We start from the raw sequence: 18,883 nt of genomic DNA, 5'->3' as shown, positions 1-18,883 counted from the left end.
CGTTGACGTGGCTGATAGCATTCTACCTGTATTCTGTACTCTGACCCCCGTACTGTAGGGCTGAATGACGAGGCCGGCTTAGCGAGGCTCATATCAGCCTCCCACTCGGAAGCATTGAGGCCACCTCACAAGATCACCACCCTCCGGTCGCATCCTCCGTGTACTGTGTGCTGTGCACAGTACACAGTAACAACTGTCATCCTCACTCTAGTCGCTCATTGACAATCCCGTCCTCTCAGCCCAATGGCGCGTCGCAAGCAGATCACGCCCATGCAGCGCATCAACTCGGGCGAAGTCATGCAGACGCCCTCAGACACGCCCGAACGTCGCGCAGTGTACAGCAACGGCCACATCGCCTCTCCGGCTCCCACACGCCCTCTACGCCCTCCGACACAAGCACGGGCGCAAGAACCTTCGGCGCAGCAGCCGGGCCTGCTCACCCTCCTCGTCTGCGTCGGCGGCATCTACGCGTCGTTTCTGACCTGGGGCGTGCTGCAAGAACGCATCACCACCACGCCGTACCCTGTGACCACGACGACTACCGCGGCGCAGGCGCAACATGAATACTTTCGCTTTCCGATCGTGCTGAACACGATCCAGTCGTCATTCGCTTTCACGAGCGGGAGTCTCTACCTCCTCTACAAGACGGGCGCAACATCAACATCGTTCCAGATCCTCCCTTCGCCGGCAGCGCTCCTGCCCCTCCTCCTCGTCACATTGACGACCACGCTGGCCTCGCCGTTCGGCTACGCCAGCCTCGCACACGTCGACTACCTGACCTTCGTGCTGGCCAAGTCGTGCAAGCTCCTCCCCGTGATGGCGCTGCACGTCACGCTGTTCCGCAAACGATACCCACTGTCGAAATACATGATCGTGCTGGCCGTGACCGCGGGAGTCGCCCTCTTCACACTCTACCACCCGCCCAAGAAGGCCGGCAAGGCGGAGGCGAAGGGGCAGTCAGCAAGCAGCCTCTACGGCCTGCTCCTCCTGGGCATCAACCTCCTGTTCGACGGCCTGACGAACACGGTGCAGGACCACATTTTCCAGTCGCCCGCCCGGTACGGCCGCATGACGGGGCCACAGATGATGGTCGTGCTCAACCTGCTCGGCACGGTGCTCATGGCCGCGTACCTCGCTCTGACGCCGTATGTCCCGCCCACGCTCCTCCCGCGCTTCCTGCAGACCGACGCGGCCGAGCTGGGCCAGGCGGTCGCGTTCCTGCGCCGCCACCCGCCCGTGCTCAAGGACGTGCTTGCCTTTTGCGCGTGCGGGGCCATCGGCCAGCTGTTCATCTACGCCACGCTCGAGCGCTTCTCCAGCCTGCTTCTCGTGACCGTCACCGTCACGCGGAAGATGCTGACCATGGTGCTGAGCGTGCTGTGGTTCGGGCATCGACTGGGCCGCGGCCAGTGGGTGGGCGTGGGCCTGGTGTTTGGTGGCATTGCCGCCGAGGCGTACGTGCAGAACGCCGAGAAGAAGGCCAAGGAGAAGAGGAGGAAATCCCTGGAGAAGGATGGATAGGAGATAGATGGACTAGATACTAGTAGTTAGAGGAAATCATCTCAGAACAATGTTTGAAAATCCTCATATTCTACACATCGTCTTGTTCATCCTTCATTCTCTGATCTGTGACTAGATGGTTAGAGAAGTCTTTTTCAACCAAGTTTGAAAATCCTCATATTCTACAGATTGTCTTGTTCATTCCTTCATTCTCTGGTCTGTGTTCTGTTTATGTGCCTGGTTGTATGGAGTAGTTGTTGAAGAATCCACTGCTAAGAACCCGGCAGTGGCAAGGCACATTCTTCTGCATTCAGTGCGTAGTTACTTATACGCGTGCTGGACGAGAGGACTAGCAGAGAGGAACCGGGGGATTGCAGAGCACGGTTCTGCGCCCGTCCTGAGTACTCTGTACGGGAGTATACATTCTACCGTACTACTGTACTGTGCGTGGGTGGGTGCTCTTTACATGCCGTAACTGTGTGCATGCATCGCATGCCGACCTGTTTCCTTATGTACCTATGTACGGAGGACCTAGGTACCTCCCTACGTACATAATTGAGGCCGACCCTCCCTATTCCAACGCCCTGCAAAATGCAAATGCGAGACATTTACAGTACTCCCTACGTAGTCCTGTATTCGCCCCATGGGCCGTGATGTATCATGATTGCAGTGTACTGCCTTTGTTCCTCACCCTCCCGCCCTCTGTCAATCTGCCGTTACAGCGGCGGCCGCGCTCTCAGCCTCGTTACCCGCCGTGCCACTGCTCGAATTGGACAGAGCTAATTTCTCGATTACCGCCGCCTGGCCTATTGAGCCCTCTTTGCCACCCCCCCTCGAGACTTCATTCTTGTTGGCCCACCTGATGCCCACCTCGACGGGGACCTTCTTCAACCACTCCAGCCGCACACTCTCGTCGCCGTCTCTGTGCGCGCGGACCATCCGGCTGACGGCGTCGAGGTCCGCCAAAGCCAACTGCACCGCCGGGACATGGACGCCCAGCTCTTCGACGCCGACGCTCATTGCCGCGGTATATTGCATCAGGGCGGTTTCCAGGTTTCCGCGCATGACGTGCAGGCGGCCGAGGGTGCGCAGACAGCCGATCCGTGAGTGGATTAGACCTGCGGCTTTGGCGTCCACCACCTCATACGCCGGGGATGCCGTTGGGTCGTTGCTTACGCTTGCTTTCTCGAGTGTCAGCGTGCGGCGGAGGGCTTCGGACAGGAGGGCCTCGGTGTCGGCCGAGGCGTCGTTCAACGAGAGGTGCGCTCGTGTCAGTTCGAGCAGGCCCGTGATGGGCATGATGTGGTTGACGCCGTATATCTCCTCCCACAGGGCGACGACCTCGGCCAGGATGTCGCGCGCTTTTTCTAATTGGCCGACCTGCCCGAGCACGCGGCCAAGGTAGTAATACTGCCCGGTGGTTTGGTACGAGTTGGGCTCGAAGAGGGTTTCGTGCAGCTCGTGGATCTTGCGCTGGATCAGTTCGCGGAGGTACACACGCTGCGCGTCAGCCGTGGCCGGGAAAGTCAGGTGTAGAAGCTTCGTGATCGGGTGGGAGGGCCCGAGAGTTGTGAGGGATGTCGATGCCGCCACTCGTTTCACCTGGCTCCGGAGACGGCCCAGCGGGGAGTCAGAGCTGGCGCTGAGGCTGAGGTCGGCCAACAGCCAGCAGAGTTGGGGGTGTTGCGATGTCAGCAACTCGGGGAGCTTGGGCAAAGCGCTGTCGAGGATTGAAGATGCCGAGTCCACGTGTCCCAATGCCAGGAGCCCGCCGGCTGTAGTGATGGATCCGGCGAAGCTTTCCATCCCGGAGATCTTGTCGAAGTAGGTGTTGCTTCTCTCACGCAGTTGGGCTGACCATGATGACTCGAATTGGCCCCAGAAGAAGGCGCTTGTTTGGAGGAGGGTCTGCTCGATCTGTGAGTCCTCCTTCGACAATGACATGAGCCGGGGAGGAGATGTCATACCGAGCCGCCATGAGACGTGCGAGCTGGAGGCCGCGCTACTCGTGGCTTTGCGTCTTTTGGAGACGTTGGCCTGCACGGCGAAAGTTGTCGGAGGTGGTGGCGACGACTTCCACGGATGTCGCGGCGAGTGGGATCGGGCTTCGCTCAAGGCTTGCTTGAGTTCTGTCCGAGCTGTGCGGCCGCCGAAGTAGTCTTGCCCGTCGTCCTCGGTGTCCTGTCCGGGGGTCGAGGCAAGGGCCTGTAGCCTATGTTGTTCTTCCTCCTCATCTGAGTGGTTGACCAAATCCCAGATGGCAAGCTTTCGTGTTGGAGCTACCTCTTCGCCGATTGAAGCTGAAACATCCGTCGAAGGCGAATCCGGATGGGTAGAATGAGGAATAACGACTTGATCACGGATAACCGATGACGGAGCCGGTGCATATTCTGCCGCAGCAGAAGGATAGTTCACATCAAAACTGATCGGCTGCTCTGCATGAGCACTCAAAGGCTGTCCGTCCGTATCATCAGTCCTTGGTGAAGGGTAAATCGCTCTAGACGGTTTCGCAGAGCTTCTTTGACCGGGTCTAGGAGACGAGCTCGACTGAGCTCTAGCGCCAATCTCAGCTTTCACCCCGGAATTTTGCCCCGCATGTCGCCGGATCTGTGTGATATTTTTCCTGCTCCGTGGGTTGCCGGTTATCCAGGTGAAGGACTTTGGTGTTGCCCCGTCCTCCCTGGGAGGCATTTGTCGCTAACACCTCGTGGACGATAGGCACACGCATCCGATCCGTCTTTGGGCTTCCCTGAGAAGCGGATCTGGCAGAAGGGAAAGTGGGAGAGAAGTCAGACTCGCTTCCACAGCAAGGCTCTGAGCAGGAAGCGCGCTTTTTGTGGAGGTGGTCGGCCCGATGTCAAAAGGTTTTCTTCGCCGTAGAGCCGGAAAAGGAAAACAAGGTGGGCTCGAAAACCATGCTCAGAGTGGCTGCATCGGAGACATTTCAACGCAAAGACTTCCACGTTGACATCGGATCAGGAAGGTCGAGAGAAACAAGCCTAGTGTCGAGCTCATAAGCCGGTAGGGTGGTGAGCGGCCGGATTGAGCATGGACTCGGATCACTGCTGAATAATTTGTTAGTAACGTGCCTGCTCTCCCCTTCGCCAGGTCCCAGCCTGTCCTTCGTACTGTCGTGCCTCGGCCTCATAGCATCCTTTACGTACAAAGGTGATATCGCGTCTCATCTTGACCACCTGGAAAGGCCCCGGAAGGCGTGGGTTTGCGTCCCCTGTTAGTTTTCGTGGATCAGGCCACTGGGCTCAGGGACGTGGTTAGCATAAGCTTCCCTTTTTCGGAAGCAGGAGGACGTCTGACGAGGCTGCGGGTCTCGACTCGGGGCGCTGGAAACGACCAGCCCAGTCCCAGTCGGAGGACTTTGGAGCACCTACCACAAGGGTCAAGCCCCCTGCAAGCGAAGGATCCTGGCTAGTGGCAAGGTGGAGTCGACATCTCCACTCTCACGATAGAGCACCTGCCTGTTTGGACAGCAGGCTATGCCCCATAATACTGGTTGTGTCCTCTGTACGAGTACGTGACCTCGGGAATTCCGCATTCGTCAGAAGCGCCAGGATTGAGGTTTTACTCAGTAGAGCTCCTTCTGGAAGCAGAGGCAGGGACCAGGACGGGAACAACAACAGGCCTGTTAAGATATTACCTTGCCACGTGGGACAACTTATACCCGTGCACTTCTTCTGCGAATTCTTCTCCCTTCAGACTAGTGACCACGAATTGTAGTCATGGACGAGGCTTCGGGATAGGCAATAGGCGTGTCGACGCCGAGTCACCTCTAGGCTGCACGGTCATGCGTCTGGCAAGGCCGTCGTTGCGTCGGCGCTCAAACTCCGTTTGCAAAGACCGGCGCTCATCCGCCTCGTCGACAACATTGCGCCTTGCGGAGACAGAAGTGTTCATGCTATGTCTCGTAAAAGTACCTCCATCCTTCGCCTCTGGCACTCCCTCACAGAAAGGCGACCGCTGGCTAATTGGATGTACTGTGTGCAGTAGCCTTGACTGTTCCTTGGACAGCTTGGTAATCTGGCGGTAAAATTGCGGCGAGCATGATGGCTCAGCCGCTCCAAGAAGCCGTAAGACGGCTTTCGCAAAAACGATCTGTGCGTCGCATGCCTTCTAACCATGACAAAGAGTGGACAGAGAGTGGGGTCTAGTTGGCCGAAAGTATACTGTGCACTTGGGACGGACAACTGCGTGCAGCGTCGAGCTTTGGCCGGCCGGCAACAAACTCGCCTAATGCAGCAGCCGTCCACGTCGCCAAGAGGACGATCACGCAAAGGTTACTCCGTAGGCCGTACGAGGTATTTGTATGCAGCGGAAGCAGACGCCGAGGGCTCCTCGGTAGCAACTAGTCACAGAAGATGCAGCGTGCCACGCTGAGCTTAGGTCATGTTTGGGGTCTGCATATGCCGTCGCCTGCAGCCGACACGCCAGAATCGAAACTGATTCTGAGAAAAAGCTCGCACCAACTGGAAGCGGAAAGTGATTCGGCAGCAAGCCCGCTGACGCTTCATCGATGGGCATGCCGGAATCCGAGCTTGTCTCCGAGTGCCGTTCGGAACAGCCGCCGCAGTCTGTGCTTAGCAGAGGCTCTAGAGGGTTGCAGGGTGCGCATGGCTTGGTATGAATGACTCTGGACTGCTCATGAAAATATGTGCTTATTGAATCATGTAGGACGAGGACAACAACATGTAATCGAGACTGTATCCGCAGTCACAAGGAACTGTGGATGAATTAAAAAATATTGCTACTGTTGTACCAACTCAAGACTCAGTTCTGGGTGAATGACTGGTGAGGCGAGACTGAAGCCCAGATCAATCGCTCAGATGGGGAAAGTTAGCCGATGCGATGGACATCAACCATATCCACCACGATGGCTTCCCTCTCTTGCCATGCACGTTACTAAGATTCTGTGAGGGATCCTGTCTCCTTGAGCAGCCTCGGGACCTTACTCTGTGTCTCTTCACCGGATGCTGTCAGGGCGCAACGATGCCGGGCAGTCATGGACCGGTTCCCACAAGATTACGTCGGCCATAACCTGCCACTGTTGCTTCTTTCCGGACTGAACACGAGAAGCCCGAACGAGCCAGACGCGTCAGGAAATACACATGAATTCTTGCATGAAGGTGGATTCAGAATCAAGGTCGACGCTCCCGTGGTTGGCGGGTCTCTCGCAGAACAAGTTCTCCAATCCTTCTGCGACCAGGATGCCTCGGAGGTTCCCTGGCACTCCGGAGCTTTTGCATTGCGGAACGCCAAAGTCTTCAAGATTGCGACTGTAGGACGGGTAGGTCAGCGCACCCTCGAGCTTCTTGCCTGGCTAGAGACCGGAGCGCTGACAAAAGGTGCAGGTCTTCACGCTTCCGCCTCGCAAAGCACCGCCTCCTCCCCATTCCCCTCGCTTGTCGGCCGTTAATGCAAACGGAAGTCCACCGGCCCCGTTGGTACTACACTCTCCTCTGTCACCGTTGACGCCTAGCTCACCATTATACCCCGATGGCATCGTATCGCCTCTGTGGATCACCAAACATCAGACACGACTGCCCTGCGCTTTTCTGAGCTTCTTCTCACTCGGGTCGGACCCGAACACAAGTTCTCTTCAGGACAACAGGTTGAAGTCAGAGATCAACAACGTGCGGAATGTGTTGTCTTCGACAAATTACAAGACCAGGCATGTCGTGGTGCTATTGGGAGACGGCAATATCAGCATCCCCGACCTTGAGGATCGTCTCGCCACCATCCGACGTGCAACCGCCCTCGACTCCAGAAGCCTCTACTTTCTTGCCCATAATTCTTCGCCCGCCCAGGTTGTGGCGTTTGTGAATAACGTTCTTTCAGCACTCCATCCACTATGTATAGAATACTACCGCGATCTGTCCAAGCACACCCGGCGCAAGCGCAATCGAAGCGCCATTCCTCTGCCCACAGTCCAGCCAGGGACCTCCAACATCTTGTCTTTACAAGGTTGGAATGTTCGATATGAATTCAAGCTTGGTGTATTTGCTGAGTTCCGGCAAGAAATGGATGCCGCTTGTCGAAATTACGAGACTGCGTATGATAGTTTGTTCGCTCCTGAGATTATAGATGGCATTGCCGCATGGAGCCCGCGCTTCAATGAAGCCAGGTTGTTAGCCGACGTCATAGCCTTTCGCACCATCCGTTGTTTGTTGTGGACAGACCAGGGTACGACAGCGGTCAGATCTTGGATCACTCACCGTGATCGGACGGCTGATTTGGTCAATCGGAGAGGTAAGGGAACAGCCAACTACGGATGGGAGGCGTGGCAAACTGCCTGGGCGAAGATCATGGCGGATCTCCTATCCCGGTCAGAATATCCTCTTTTGAATCTGAAGCTTCCAAATACGTCTGGATTGCTTCCGATCTACGTCAGTGCAGAGAGGTCGCCTCCCATGGGCGAGAGGTTGACTCCATGGGAACAGTTGCATCACCAGGGATATTGGCTGGATAGCGCAAAGAACTCCATTCTTGCTCGTCGAAAGTGGGCATTACAAATTCCCGAGGAAGATCGCCAGCCACCAGGTCGCTCCCCCGCTTCCATTGTTGCTAGCAAGGCCCAGCTTTACGACACATACCTTGCTCTTGAGCCATATCGGGAGGTGCCAGGCGATGGGAGTCCCGGGCACGATTATGCCCAAGAAATTGCAACAACACTGGAAGACGCTATTACTTGTTTTCGCCATCGGGGCCAACTTCGCAAGATTGATATACTCAAACTCCAAATCGCCTTCCAGCAGATTGAAACCCAGTCATGGGCAGCAGCCACATCCACTTTGCAAGAGCTGTGGTTCAGCCAGCACTGGAGACAGGCAGGATGGTGGAAGCTCCTACAAGGCCTTGGCTGGGCGCTTCTTGATACCCTCGCTCGCGTCGAGAACGGTGAGTTGTTAGTCCGACTGCTTTGGGAATTGACGAATGAGGTTTTTGATCGAAAGCCGAACACAAACTATGATCTGCGGCAAGCACTGGCGTCTTACAGCCTGGGAAATGGCAGCCTGTCTATTGCGGTAGATGTTGACGAAGCTCTGTCGCCGTTGACAGCCACATTCGCTTTCTCAACCCACGATGTATTCGTTGGGGAGTCACTGGAATGCCAGTTGGCTATTCAGTCTCGGGCGCAGATTGGCCTTCCTGCAATCCGCCTCTCTGAGGTCAAAGTCGTATTTGATGGCAGTTTGAAACCCATCTACCTAACCGCCAAAGATGGCGAGGACGCTGAGGTTCACAACGGCGCCTCCACTACTCACTTCGTGGATGTCAACTTGCACGAAACTCCATCAACGTCGTTGTCTGGGACTAAAAGGTCGTCTACTACTGCAATCGCTCCCCAAGCAGGCAATGCTAATCTATCCATTCGGTCGAGCCATACAAAGATCTTCAGAATGCGTGTCACTCCACGAGAGCCAGGAGACGTATCCGTTGCTTCCATCACACTGATACTCAACGATCAGAAATTCACTCTTGCTGCCACGTGCTTCGACTTCTCCCACACTGTTGCGCAATGGTGGGAGACAAAAGAGGGTATGCCGGTTCCTCGAACTTTAGGACGCGAGTCGAATGCGTTCAATACGATTCACATACAACCGAAACCACCCAAACTGAAGCTGGAAGCTCCTGGTTTGAGAAGGTCCTACTACACTAATGAGTCCATTACAATTGACTTTGACATCACCAATGAAGAGGCTGACGATGTGTTGGTTGTGCTCGAGGCGCGCCTGATCAGCCCCATTGAAGGAGCGACACAGGTCGACTGGGCCGGAAATGGGGCAGATACTGCTTCAGCAACACGTTCAGCACCGGGAATCATGACATTGCCAGCTCGCGAAATGGGCACAATCTTGTCATCCGACAAAGCATCCGCTTCCATACGTATCACGGGCACCACCATCGCAGTTGATCACGAGCTTGAACTTACGGCCACTTACCGTCTGGTTTCCGAGCAGGAAACAACTCTCGCGAAGATGATCACGGTTGACGTTGGAGTGATCCGTCCTTTTGAAGCCAACTACGACTTCGCTCCGCGTTTAGACACGGATCCCTGGCCAAATTTCTTCGATGCGCCCCAACCAAGCTCGGAGACGGCCACCCCGTCGGGGCTGAGACATCTGTACTCAGTAGCAGCTAGCCTCTATTCCTTTGCGGCAGAAGGCCTCGTGATTGAAGCAATCCTCCTGAAAGCCATCAAAATTGTGGGAGGGGCAGTCTGTTCGTCGGGTACTGGTATAATTCGATCAAAGGCAGAATCAGGCACTGCAGCCGCAGCCGCAGAACAAACCGGCAAGGAGAACATCTCGACGGTGATCATGCCTGACCAGACTGAAATATTCGACTTTGACCTCACTCTACAGAAACTGGTCCTTGGAGATCGACATACCGTGGCCGTCGATTTGGAACTGGAGATCGGTTGGCGTAGAAATGATTCGGGTGAAGTCAATACCACTGTGCTCGAAGCAGCCCGTCTTGTCGCACCAATGGCTGAACCCAGGGTTATACTGACTGCTTCGGCACCTGGATTGGGAGTGCCCGGCGCGGGAGTGTACAAGTTGTCCTTCACCATTGAGAATTCGAGCATGCATTTCCTTACCTTCAATGCATCCATGGAGGCAAACGAAGACTTCGCCTTTAGTGGCCCAAAAGCGTGCGCAATAAACTTGGTTCCCCTCAGCAAGCAGACCATGACCTACCGAATTTTACCAAACAAGAGGGACGAATGGATTGGTGTGCGTCTGAATGTGGTAGATGCGTACTTTGGACAGACACTAAAAGTATTACCCGGCGGGAAAGATGTCAAAGTCGATAAGCAAGGCAATCTGCTGGTTAAAGTCTGAATGAGCTATCATATGGCCGCTCGGATTATGATGGGAAGCTGCAAGATGACGCTTTCAGTTGACATACATCAGGCAATTCATGCGGCAAAGACCTTGTGCGGAAGCAGCTCGAGAATGATTGCCACCCCGGTCGACTTGCTACAGCTCACGAAGCACCTCAAGGAACTAGTGGTCGATAACTGGATAGTTGGCAAGAATCACCTGTTGAAGCACATCTTGCACCATTCCTTGAAGAGTAACTAAGGACCAGGGCTTCACTACGGGAGGATCGGCAACAATTGCATGAGCGGTACAATGAGAAATTGCCGATCCGCGGCCTGCTATCTTGCTTCTGTATCAGCTCAACATTACCGCTGACCTGGGTCACGGGAAAGAAAAGTGCGCTCACAAAGTCGTCGCGAAAGAGCTGTAGGTACAGCCTTCAGCCAGTGTCTTGAAATCGATCGGTGGAGGTCAGTGCACCAGAGTGCCCCAGGAATGATACATGAGCTACGAGCTACGAGCTACGTATCGAGACTGCGTGGAGGTCTAGCGTGCACCGCCGGCACGCTTGCCCGTCCACCTCCACCTCAGTGCACCTCCCTGGCGACCTGGGGGATCCTGCTTACGTACTAGTCGAGCTTTCTAACAGGAGGCCTTGCGGGATTTGCATCCCCTAGCCCAGTCGTGCGGACTGTGTACTGGGGTACAACAGAACAGGTATGAACTGAGTACCACGACACTTTCTACAACATGCCATAGAGGACTCTCGATCTCATCTGTATTGCATCCACGTCCGGGAGAGATTTCCTTTCCGACGTTGGCTGTCCTGGTGGCCACTCTGCAGAATTGGACCAGTGCAGCATTGATCCGGCTAGATGCGCTGGCCGGGCCGCAGTCGATCTGCTCTTCGGATAGGCGATATGGAGAGCTCAAGCGGCGTCTTCCCGGCGCTTAATGGCCCCATTCATTAATGAATAGCCAAATAACTGAATACACTGCAGCCACAAACCCGGTTTCGGCATTTCAGCCTTACTCCAGACATGTGGTGCAACCCCATCCTGCTCCGGCTTGTCCAATCCGTATCAGCCCTGCAAGCACAGGATGACGCCAAATACTGGGTACCCATGCTGCCGTCCATGATGAAGGGCTCTGCAGTGGTCTGGCCGGGACACTATCCCCAACACTGCAGGCGCTACACTATCAAAAGACAACTCATGCAGGAATCATACGTTCCAAGTTACCGACATGTGTGATAGTAGCTCTCAATCCAAGTTGTGAGCCAAGACCGCTCAAACAAGCAGATCATACGAGCACGAGACCGCAATGAGGCTCTCCATATAGCTATCGATCATCCTGCCGCCCTTGGAGGGCGAGATATCCTGCTGGGACCGTTTTTGTCTGTAAGTATCCCGGCCCAGTTCGACCTCCGATTAGCAGGCTTGACGCTTCAGCACCGGCACGCTATGGAAACCACGGGCTTCTTGAACAGAGGGGAGAGGTACCATCACTGGCCTCCGGTATCCCGGAACGGTATGCAGGACTGACCTTAACGCAGGAAAACAACTGATCCAGGCTCAGCAACAAAAGTGACCAGTGGTGACAATACTGCGACCCGAAGACACAAGATCTCATTCACGGCCATATTGTCGTTCGTGGCGATTATCGCCCTGTCTGTCCTGACCGCGATTGTCTTGCACGTCTCCAACGGTGATGATATCGCATCATGGCCCGTGCAACCGTCTGTGTATCTGTCTCTGATAGCTGCTGGCCTCGGTCCCGCGGTCGCTTACATATATGGGCAAGGTGTTCAGGTCGACTTTTGGCTGTTCTGTATCAGAGGTGGATCGCTGTCCCAGATCGATGACCGGTGGCAGGCGGGCGGAGACATCGTCGCAGCCTCGCTGCTCTCCTTGCGACACCGGCGGATCAGCCGCATAGCTCTGGCATGTGTAGCTGTGACAGCCATGGCTGTTCAGGGAACCTTCCTGCAAAATGCCAGCCGGGCAGTCCCAACACAACGCCGACAAACAGCCGTGAGTCACTTGAATATCGCGCCCGAACTTCCCAGCGAGTTCACCAGCACCTTTACCGGACGTGTCACCGATTCCGCCGTCCTGAACCCTACGTTTGCATCCGTCCTGCAGCAATTCCAGGCACGGTCCACCATGACCGTCAACTCGACCTGTGCTGGCTCCTGCTCCGGAACAGTTGCTGCAGCAGGTCTGGCCGCCACCTGTTCGACATCCCCATACAACTGGACGTTCGCCAACGATTTCTACGATATATACCCACCAGTACAATTCAACGCATTCAATATCTCGTTTGGACTGTCGCACGACACTGTCCCTGACGGCAACGGCGATCCCCTCTATGTGCCTAACACTTATTATCAGGTATGGCGGAACAGTCGGCTGACCGTGGATTTCTACGTCAAAGATGGCCGACCAGCCACAATGGATGAAGGCAATTCGGTCACGGTAGGATTCCATCGACGATGTGTTCTTCGACCAGCCACCATCTCATACCCCGTTCTCATCAGCAACTCCACGATCAAGTTGCAAGGACAGATGCTCGAGGATGAAGCCTTGGAACTCCTCGATGTTTATGAGCGAGGGAGCTATGGGTCTGGTTCGGGCACCACTTGGCTTGGCTATGCATCAACCGTGGCAGAGCTTTACGCAACATATGTCAACGTCAGCTATGCCGGTGCCGCCGGCTACACCTACACCCGGTCCGGCCTCTTTGGCACTGCCTATCTGGAAACCCTCGGAGATGTAGCTATTCCTGGTGCAATGATTGACGTCGCCTTTCGTGATCCAACCAAAGACGTCCTCGAGGGGATGCGGGAACTGACATTCCGCATGGCCCTCTCGGCAGCCCGAGACCCTGGCTCCGGAAGATGGCTGGGCAAGCACAAACCGCCCGGGACCGATACGAACACCAGCAGTCCGAATTATGGAGATTACAACGCGAGTGTTGCAAGTGCCCTGCCCTTCAATATCTCCAGTCCGACCGTCGAAACGCGCAATCTCACGGTCTACCGGACCGATTGGGTCTATGGGAGCCTCGGCATTGCCTGGACGTTTGGGATGCTCGTCCTCATCGCGCCCACTTTCTACGGCTTCTGGCTGCTTGAAAGGCGTGTCTCTCTCAGTCCCTTGGAGACAGCCAAGGCGTTCCGCTCGCCGCTGTTGGACGACGTAGATCCACGGGCTGATCTGAATATGATCCGTGCGCAAGCCGGTGACATTCGAGTAAGATATGAGGAGTCAAGAATGGAGGTGGTTGGATAAGCTTCACGCGTGGCACGGTTGGCCCATCCTCGTCGCGATAATCCAGCTCCGTAATCTATACGGAGTACCCGCCTGCTGATCCGGTCCGCAATGTTGGACCAAGGATCGTCCATGGCGTAATGATCCCGTGTCGTCTACGAGTACGAAGCATACACAGGGTACAAAGGTGGTGAATGATCCACGGCTGCCGCACATCAGCAAAAATGGGAGAAAGGCTTACCAAATGTAAGAACGCACCCCATCCCGATTCGTCAGGTATATAGTCCAGATTGGGAATCTCGAGGTCCAACTACGAACTTCGTGAAGGACGACGAATACAGTGTCAGCTTTAAGTGTACCTTGAATGTGGTAAGCTTATACTGGGACGTCATTCCGCAGTGTTCACTCATTTCCTGCCTCCACTATTGCCTACCAATATCATATGGCGGGTAGGACACTTCTGGTGCAAAGCTCTGTCTGCGTAGTATCCACCTTGGTCCTTGTGCCTCTCTGAAGCGGTTGGAAGAAGCTTGTCTGATGGGGGACCAACGACAACGTCATCTCTTTGTGAGACGCCGGGCTGGAAAGGCTGCAGCGGCGAGTTCGGGAGCTCCACGTGTGCCAGCAGCAAGGATTCCTGTGCATGGCCGCCTGCCGACTTTGCTGCTACTGTACAATGCGCGCGGCCATTCTGCGGATAGAGGGAGGGTTGCGCGTACGTCGCGCCGTAGAAGGCAAGGAAAGAACGGGCGTGGAAAATATAAAAATGCGGCCTCGCAGATTGTGTCGAATGCTCTGGGGGGGAGATTCTGGTGAACCGCTCTGCAGGAAAAAACTTCATCTCCTCTCGATCTTCCTTCTCGGCCCCTCCGCCTCGCCGCCTCAGCATTTGCAGAGCTCGGCCCGTTCCATAAGCACGAGAAGCAGATACACGGTACAGTTCAATCATGACTCTCTTCCCCTTTCTCCACGCCCTTGCTTTGATCGCCCACGTTGCCGCTCTGCCTGCCAACACGAGCCCGGCTAGCCAGCTGCTGGAGAAACGCGACACACTTACCGTGGAGCTCTGGCAGAATCCCTACTGCACGGGCAATCTAAACGTCGTCAGAGTGGGCAACATTGGCGAATGTCACGCCGAGGCCGGGTTCAGCGCCGTTTCCACCTTCAACGTCTCCCAGAGCTTTTTCAACAGGGGCTTGAAAGTCATTGCGAGCCAGAGTGGTAGCTGCTGCAACGGCGGTGGTATTTTGTAGGTATTTTGTCCCTCTCACTCTCAATGGTGTCTTTTCCACAGTCAATTAATGGCAAATACTGTAGCTTCGGGGTCAGCTGCAGTCTGACGAACAATCCGAACTGCTGCAGGGCGGATGGGTCCAACAGTTTCGAAGTCGCCACGTCTTGCTAGTGAGGTTCCTGGAAGTCCCTCGGTAGTCGGGGAAATTAGGAGTTTCGTCGAGGAGTGTTCTGTATGCGAGCCTCAGGGTGCAATGGAGGAAGATGGAACTCACATGCCCCACTTGTCTAGGTACATCCAAGCAGGGGCCCTCAGGAATCGTTCTCAGCAGGCAGTAGAGCATACAGGGCCGGGAGAGCCGAGACATCACATCGTGTAATGAATCCCGCACGAGTCTCACCTCGAGTGTTTGTGCAACCCTCGCACCGACAAGTTTCATGAACACAGGAGCGTGAGGTGGCAGAGTTTGTCTATGGTCCTCCGTAGAGCTCGGTGCTCGCTACGGGCGAGCAAAAGCATGCTGCACGCAGGCAGTCGTCATATCGGTTCGACCGCCAAGGACATGCCCGCCTACTACTCCGTACTACCGAGTAGTTCCCCCCGATCTGCTTCGCTGTCATTTTCTCTTCCCAATGCTTTTTTTCTTATAGACATCAAAGAGAGACATAATATAAGATGGAGAAAATACAAAATGTCTTCGCAGGCCTTAGCGGGCGAGAGAAGACCGGTTTCCTCGACACTTCACGGCCGTCGCTCTACAGTAAGTCTCTAGAAAATATCGCTAAACTGAGCACCTCTGATACGTTGAGACAGTTGCGGCAGCGGCAATCGCATTCAATCCCATTTTCTGGAAGTGAGTCCCTCGACATTCGTACTCGGCGCCTCTCAAATACTAACGTCTGCAGCATCGTGGCTCGACGAGGCAAGAACTACGACGACGAATGAGGCGCTTGTGCTAACGGAGACAGAGCACAAAACCCACTTTTTAACCAAAGCATTTGGGTCGCCTTACTACGGCTGCTATGCGTTGGCAATCACCATCTTCCTTATCGGCGTGATTCGGGACTCGCTCTACAAGTCTGCATTGGAAGAGCAGCCCATCTACCCGCCGCTACACCAACCGGCACTGGGTGTCCTCTTGTTCCTGAGCGGCAATGTCCTGGTGCTGACGAGTATGTGGGCCTTGGGCGTCACCGGCACGTACCTAGGCGACTACTTCGGCATCCTCATGGATGAGAAGGTGGAAGGGTTCCCGTTCAACGTCACAGGCGCACCAATGTACTGGGGCAGCACCCTCTCCTTCTTGGGAACTGCCTTGTACTATGGCCGTGTTGCTGGGCTGCTTCTCACATTGGAGGTGTTTGTGATGTACCTCGGTGCACTGCAATTTGAAGAGTGAGTGTCTCGCCCCTCGGTCCGCACAATCGCTAACTCGACCCAGCCCCTTCACGGCCGAGATTTACGCGCAGAAAGAATCGAGGCCTGTAACTCGATCCATGTCGAAGCAGAAGGATCGCAAGAAGGCGTGATGGGGTATGGGTGGTGGGTGATAGGTGATAGGTGATAGGTGAGAGGCTCTAGGCGATAGGCGATTGCGCAGAGCAGACACAATGGAAGCTCGGGGCGCGTTCGAGCAATCGTGTCGCAATCCTCAGGCACGGCTTCCGGTGGAGAAAAGCGATAAATTTCTGCATTGCGTCATGGCCGGTGATCAGCCGTGAGGGCAGGTAGGCCGAGGCAGGGGTCCGGCAGGCATGTTGTGATTGGCTACTTTTGGCGTGTGCGCCGTCGGATGAGGAGTGAAAGCGAGGTGCAAGCAACCCTGCGGCTCTCCTCGACTCAACTCACCCTTCCATGAGGAGAGCATTAGAATTCACTCGCTACGATGAGGGTGACGAGACTCTGAATCTGCTTCTCACTCCTCGATTTGGTCTTCGCTCGCCATCTTGTTCACCGCGTCGCGCCCTGATCCTGCCTCTGCTCTCATCGTGTCCCGCCAGCCCATCTCTGGACGGCCTCGACGTCCACCATGCCTCCCCAGCATGTCGAGATCGCGGAGACGATCGCGGCCCTCAAGCGAGCTCTGCGACGCGAAAAAGAAGGTAAGATACGGCACGACATCTGTGCGCAAGCAACGCCTCGGGTCCCCTGCTAATCCTGCCTCCACGCCGCAGCTCCAACCGACCAGGCCATTTCCGCTGCGACAAACAGAGGCCACAAACTAGCCCGTGGGGCCGTCTACGTCCATGCAGGCGCTCTGCCTTACGCGCATGGTCCGGAAGGTCATAAACAAGTATGTCGTCTCATCAGCAAATGGCGGGGGTTGTGAGCCTCAGGGCTAACCGCGAAGATAGAAAATCGAACATGCTGGCTACACGCGCTACATCCTCCAACGCAACCCGATACGAATCAACGAAGAGGGCGATGAATTAGAAGACGATGAAAGTGACGCAGAGGCCGATGCTGATGCCGAGGAGGAGAACCCTTATGCTGGCGTCCGCCTCGAAGGTACTGCACTTGTCCTCTCCGGCTGAGGGCCAATCGTTAATTCGTGCTCCCAGAACTTTTGTGCCCTCTGAAGCATCCCTCCGAGCTCGCGACCCACCCTACTTTGTCCCTACCCTTTCTCGATCCTGCCCTTCCGGATATGGTCAAATCAACTGAAGACAAGCTGCGTCAGGAAAGGGTAAATTTATGGCGAGCCAAAAACCTGAGCAGACAGTTTATGGGTGACGAATCCTGGATACCTCTGGAGAGCACCGAAGGTGCCGACGACTGGGACTTGTTCGAGCCCAAACCCAGGACTCCTGCACAGCAAGCAGGCAAGAAGCGAAAGCGGGACCATGAGAATGAGATCTCAAGAAACGGCATCAATGGTCATGACTACGCGGAGCCCACCCAAACGGAGGCCACGGCGCGTCCTGTGGATGCGGATTCAGACACACGCGCTACAGAAAATGACAGCCAGCCCGTTAAAAAGGGCAGTGAGGCAGAGACACATCAGCCGGCTCAAGAGGAGCATGCGCCCGTGGACGACGGACCCACCACGAATGGCATTCACAAAGATGGTGAGACGATCATTCCGGAAAGCAAGGCAAAAATCCCGCCTAGCGACACGGACGATCCTGGAGACACACGCGACGCACCTGTCGCCATAGAGGCCGACGGCACTGGACAAGAGCAAGAGGGCGAATCGGCATCCGAGGACGAGACTCAACCGCAACCGACACGACGGATAACCAGAGCCCTTGCTGCCGAGAACAACAATTCTAATACAGCAACCCCTCCTCTATCACCACACTCGACCACCTCTGTCGATTCCTACCTCTTACAACCCGATCCGTTATTCCTCCTACCCCCGATACTGGCAGCGAACCATCGCGCCCCCCGCAACCTCCTCCGCCTAGGCATCCCTGTCGACGAGTTGATGGAGACCCGCCGTCTGCTGATGATGTACATTCAAAAGCAGGAAGAAAGTGTGCGTGGGTACGAAGCCGTGCTGGCGAAACTGACCAAAGCGAAGAGAATGCGCGACAAAGTGTGGCAGTGGGCCAAATCCGAGGGCCATGTAGGCGAGCTGTCGGATGGAGAGGATTGGATCGATGCCGAGGCGTGGGGATTGCAGCCCGAGGACTTGAAGAAGGGCACGGACGAGGAGAATAATGAGGTGCAGGAGGATACGGGGAGGAAAGGCAAGAGGAGACGGCGAGATTAGAAGTCAAACCAGAACCTGGCCCAAGCTTCACCGGCCAAAAGGCCTGCGCTGGCGAAGACTCCTACCAAGACGCCAGGGAAAATGTCCTGGTTGTCGCTGGGCACATCTACGAGGCCTAGGTTGAAATCTCTCCAGACAATCCCATGAAATATGGAGACATTGTCATTCTCTCTGAGCTGCATGCATGCCTGCATTCATCATCTGGAGGCCTTTGCCCGCTTCATTTCGGGCTCGTAGCTACGTTCGATCTCTGCTTGCGCTGGTATGGACGTCTTACCCTGTTCCACGCGGAACTCAACGCCAGGATGGCCCCCCCCCCCTC

General features: G+C 55.5%; 7 protein-coding genes across 7 annotated transcripts; 6 read left to right on the top strand and 1 right to left on the bottom strand.

Annotated features, from left to right (window-relative positions):
• Positions 1–243: 243 nt before the first annotated feature.
• On the top strand, positions 244–1,521 carry G647_06138 (uncharacterized protein; the record flags this gene model as incomplete). The annotated part of the gene is made up of 1 exon (XM_008730462.1): positions 244–1,521. One exon carries the CDS (start codon positions 244–246, stop codon positions 1,519–1,521), a length of 1,278 nt encoding a protein of 425 aa, XP_008728684.1.
• Positions 1,522–2,205: 684 nt separating this feature from the next.
• On the bottom strand, positions 2,206–4,191 carry G647_06137 (uncharacterized protein; the record flags this gene model as incomplete). The annotated part of the gene is made up of 1 exon (XM_008730461.1): positions 2,206–4,191. The coding sequence occupies one exon, from the start codon at positions 4,189–4,191 to the stop codon at positions 2,206–2,208; it is 1,986 nt and encodes a 661-aa protein (XP_008728683.1).
• Positions 4,192–6,514: 2,323 nt separating this feature from the next.
• Positions 6,515–10,358, top strand: G647_06136 (uncharacterized protein; the record flags this gene model as incomplete). Its single annotated transcript, XM_008730460.1, has 2 exons — positions 6,515–6,799; positions 6,864–10,358. The coding sequence occupies 2 exons, from the start codon at positions 6,515–6,517 to the stop codon at positions 10,356–10,358; spliced, it is 3,780 nt and encodes a 1,259-aa protein (XP_008728682.1).
• A 1,445-nt stretch (positions 10,359–11,803) lies between these two features.
• Positions 11,804–13,633, top strand: G647_06135 (uncharacterized protein; the record flags this gene model as incomplete). The annotated part of the gene is made up of 2 exons (XM_008730459.1): positions 11,804–11,838; positions 11,896–13,633. The coding sequence occupies 2 exons, from the start codon at positions 11,804–11,806 to the stop codon at positions 13,631–13,633; spliced, it is 1,773 nt and encodes a 590-aa protein (XP_008728681.1).
• A 926-nt stretch (positions 13,634–14,559) lies between these two features.
• G647_06134 (uncharacterized protein) lies at positions 14,560–14,865 on the top strand (the record flags this gene model as incomplete). The annotated part of the gene is made up of 1 exon (XM_008730458.1): positions 14,560–14,865. One exon carries the CDS (start codon positions 14,560–14,562, stop codon positions 14,863–14,865), a length of 306 nt encoding a protein of 101 aa, XP_008728680.1.
• A 672-nt stretch (positions 14,866–15,537) lies between these two features.
• Positions 15,538–16,375, top strand: G647_06133 (uncharacterized protein; the record flags this gene model as incomplete). Its single annotated transcript, XM_008730457.1, has 4 exons — positions 15,538–15,606; positions 15,660–15,699; positions 15,752–16,241; positions 16,288–16,375. The coding sequence occupies 4 exons, from the start codon at positions 15,538–15,540 to the stop codon at positions 16,373–16,375; spliced, it is 687 nt and encodes a 228-aa protein (XP_008728679.1).
• Positions 16,376–16,875: 500 nt separating this feature from the next.
• Positions 16,876–18,561, top strand: G647_06132 (uncharacterized protein; the record flags this gene model as incomplete). Its single annotated transcript, XM_008730456.1, has 4 exons — positions 16,876–16,948; positions 17,021–17,139; positions 17,201–17,354; positions 17,408–18,561. 4 exons carry the CDS (start codon positions 16,876–16,878, stop codon positions 18,559–18,561), a joined length of 1,500 nt encoding a protein of 499 aa, XP_008728678.1.
• Between the last annotated feature and the right edge of the window lie 322 nt (positions 18,562–18,883).

This window comes from Cladophialophora carrionii (assembly GCF_000365165.1).
Source record: "Cladophialophora carrionii CBS 160.54 unplaced genomic scaffold supercont1.5, whole genome shotgun sequence".
NCBI classification, from domain to species: Eukaryota; Fungi; Ascomycota; class Eurotiomycetes; order Chaetothyriales; family Herpotrichiellaceae; genus Cladophialophora; species Cladophialophora carrionii.
This window is presented reverse-complemented; position numbering and strand designations above follow the sequence as displayed.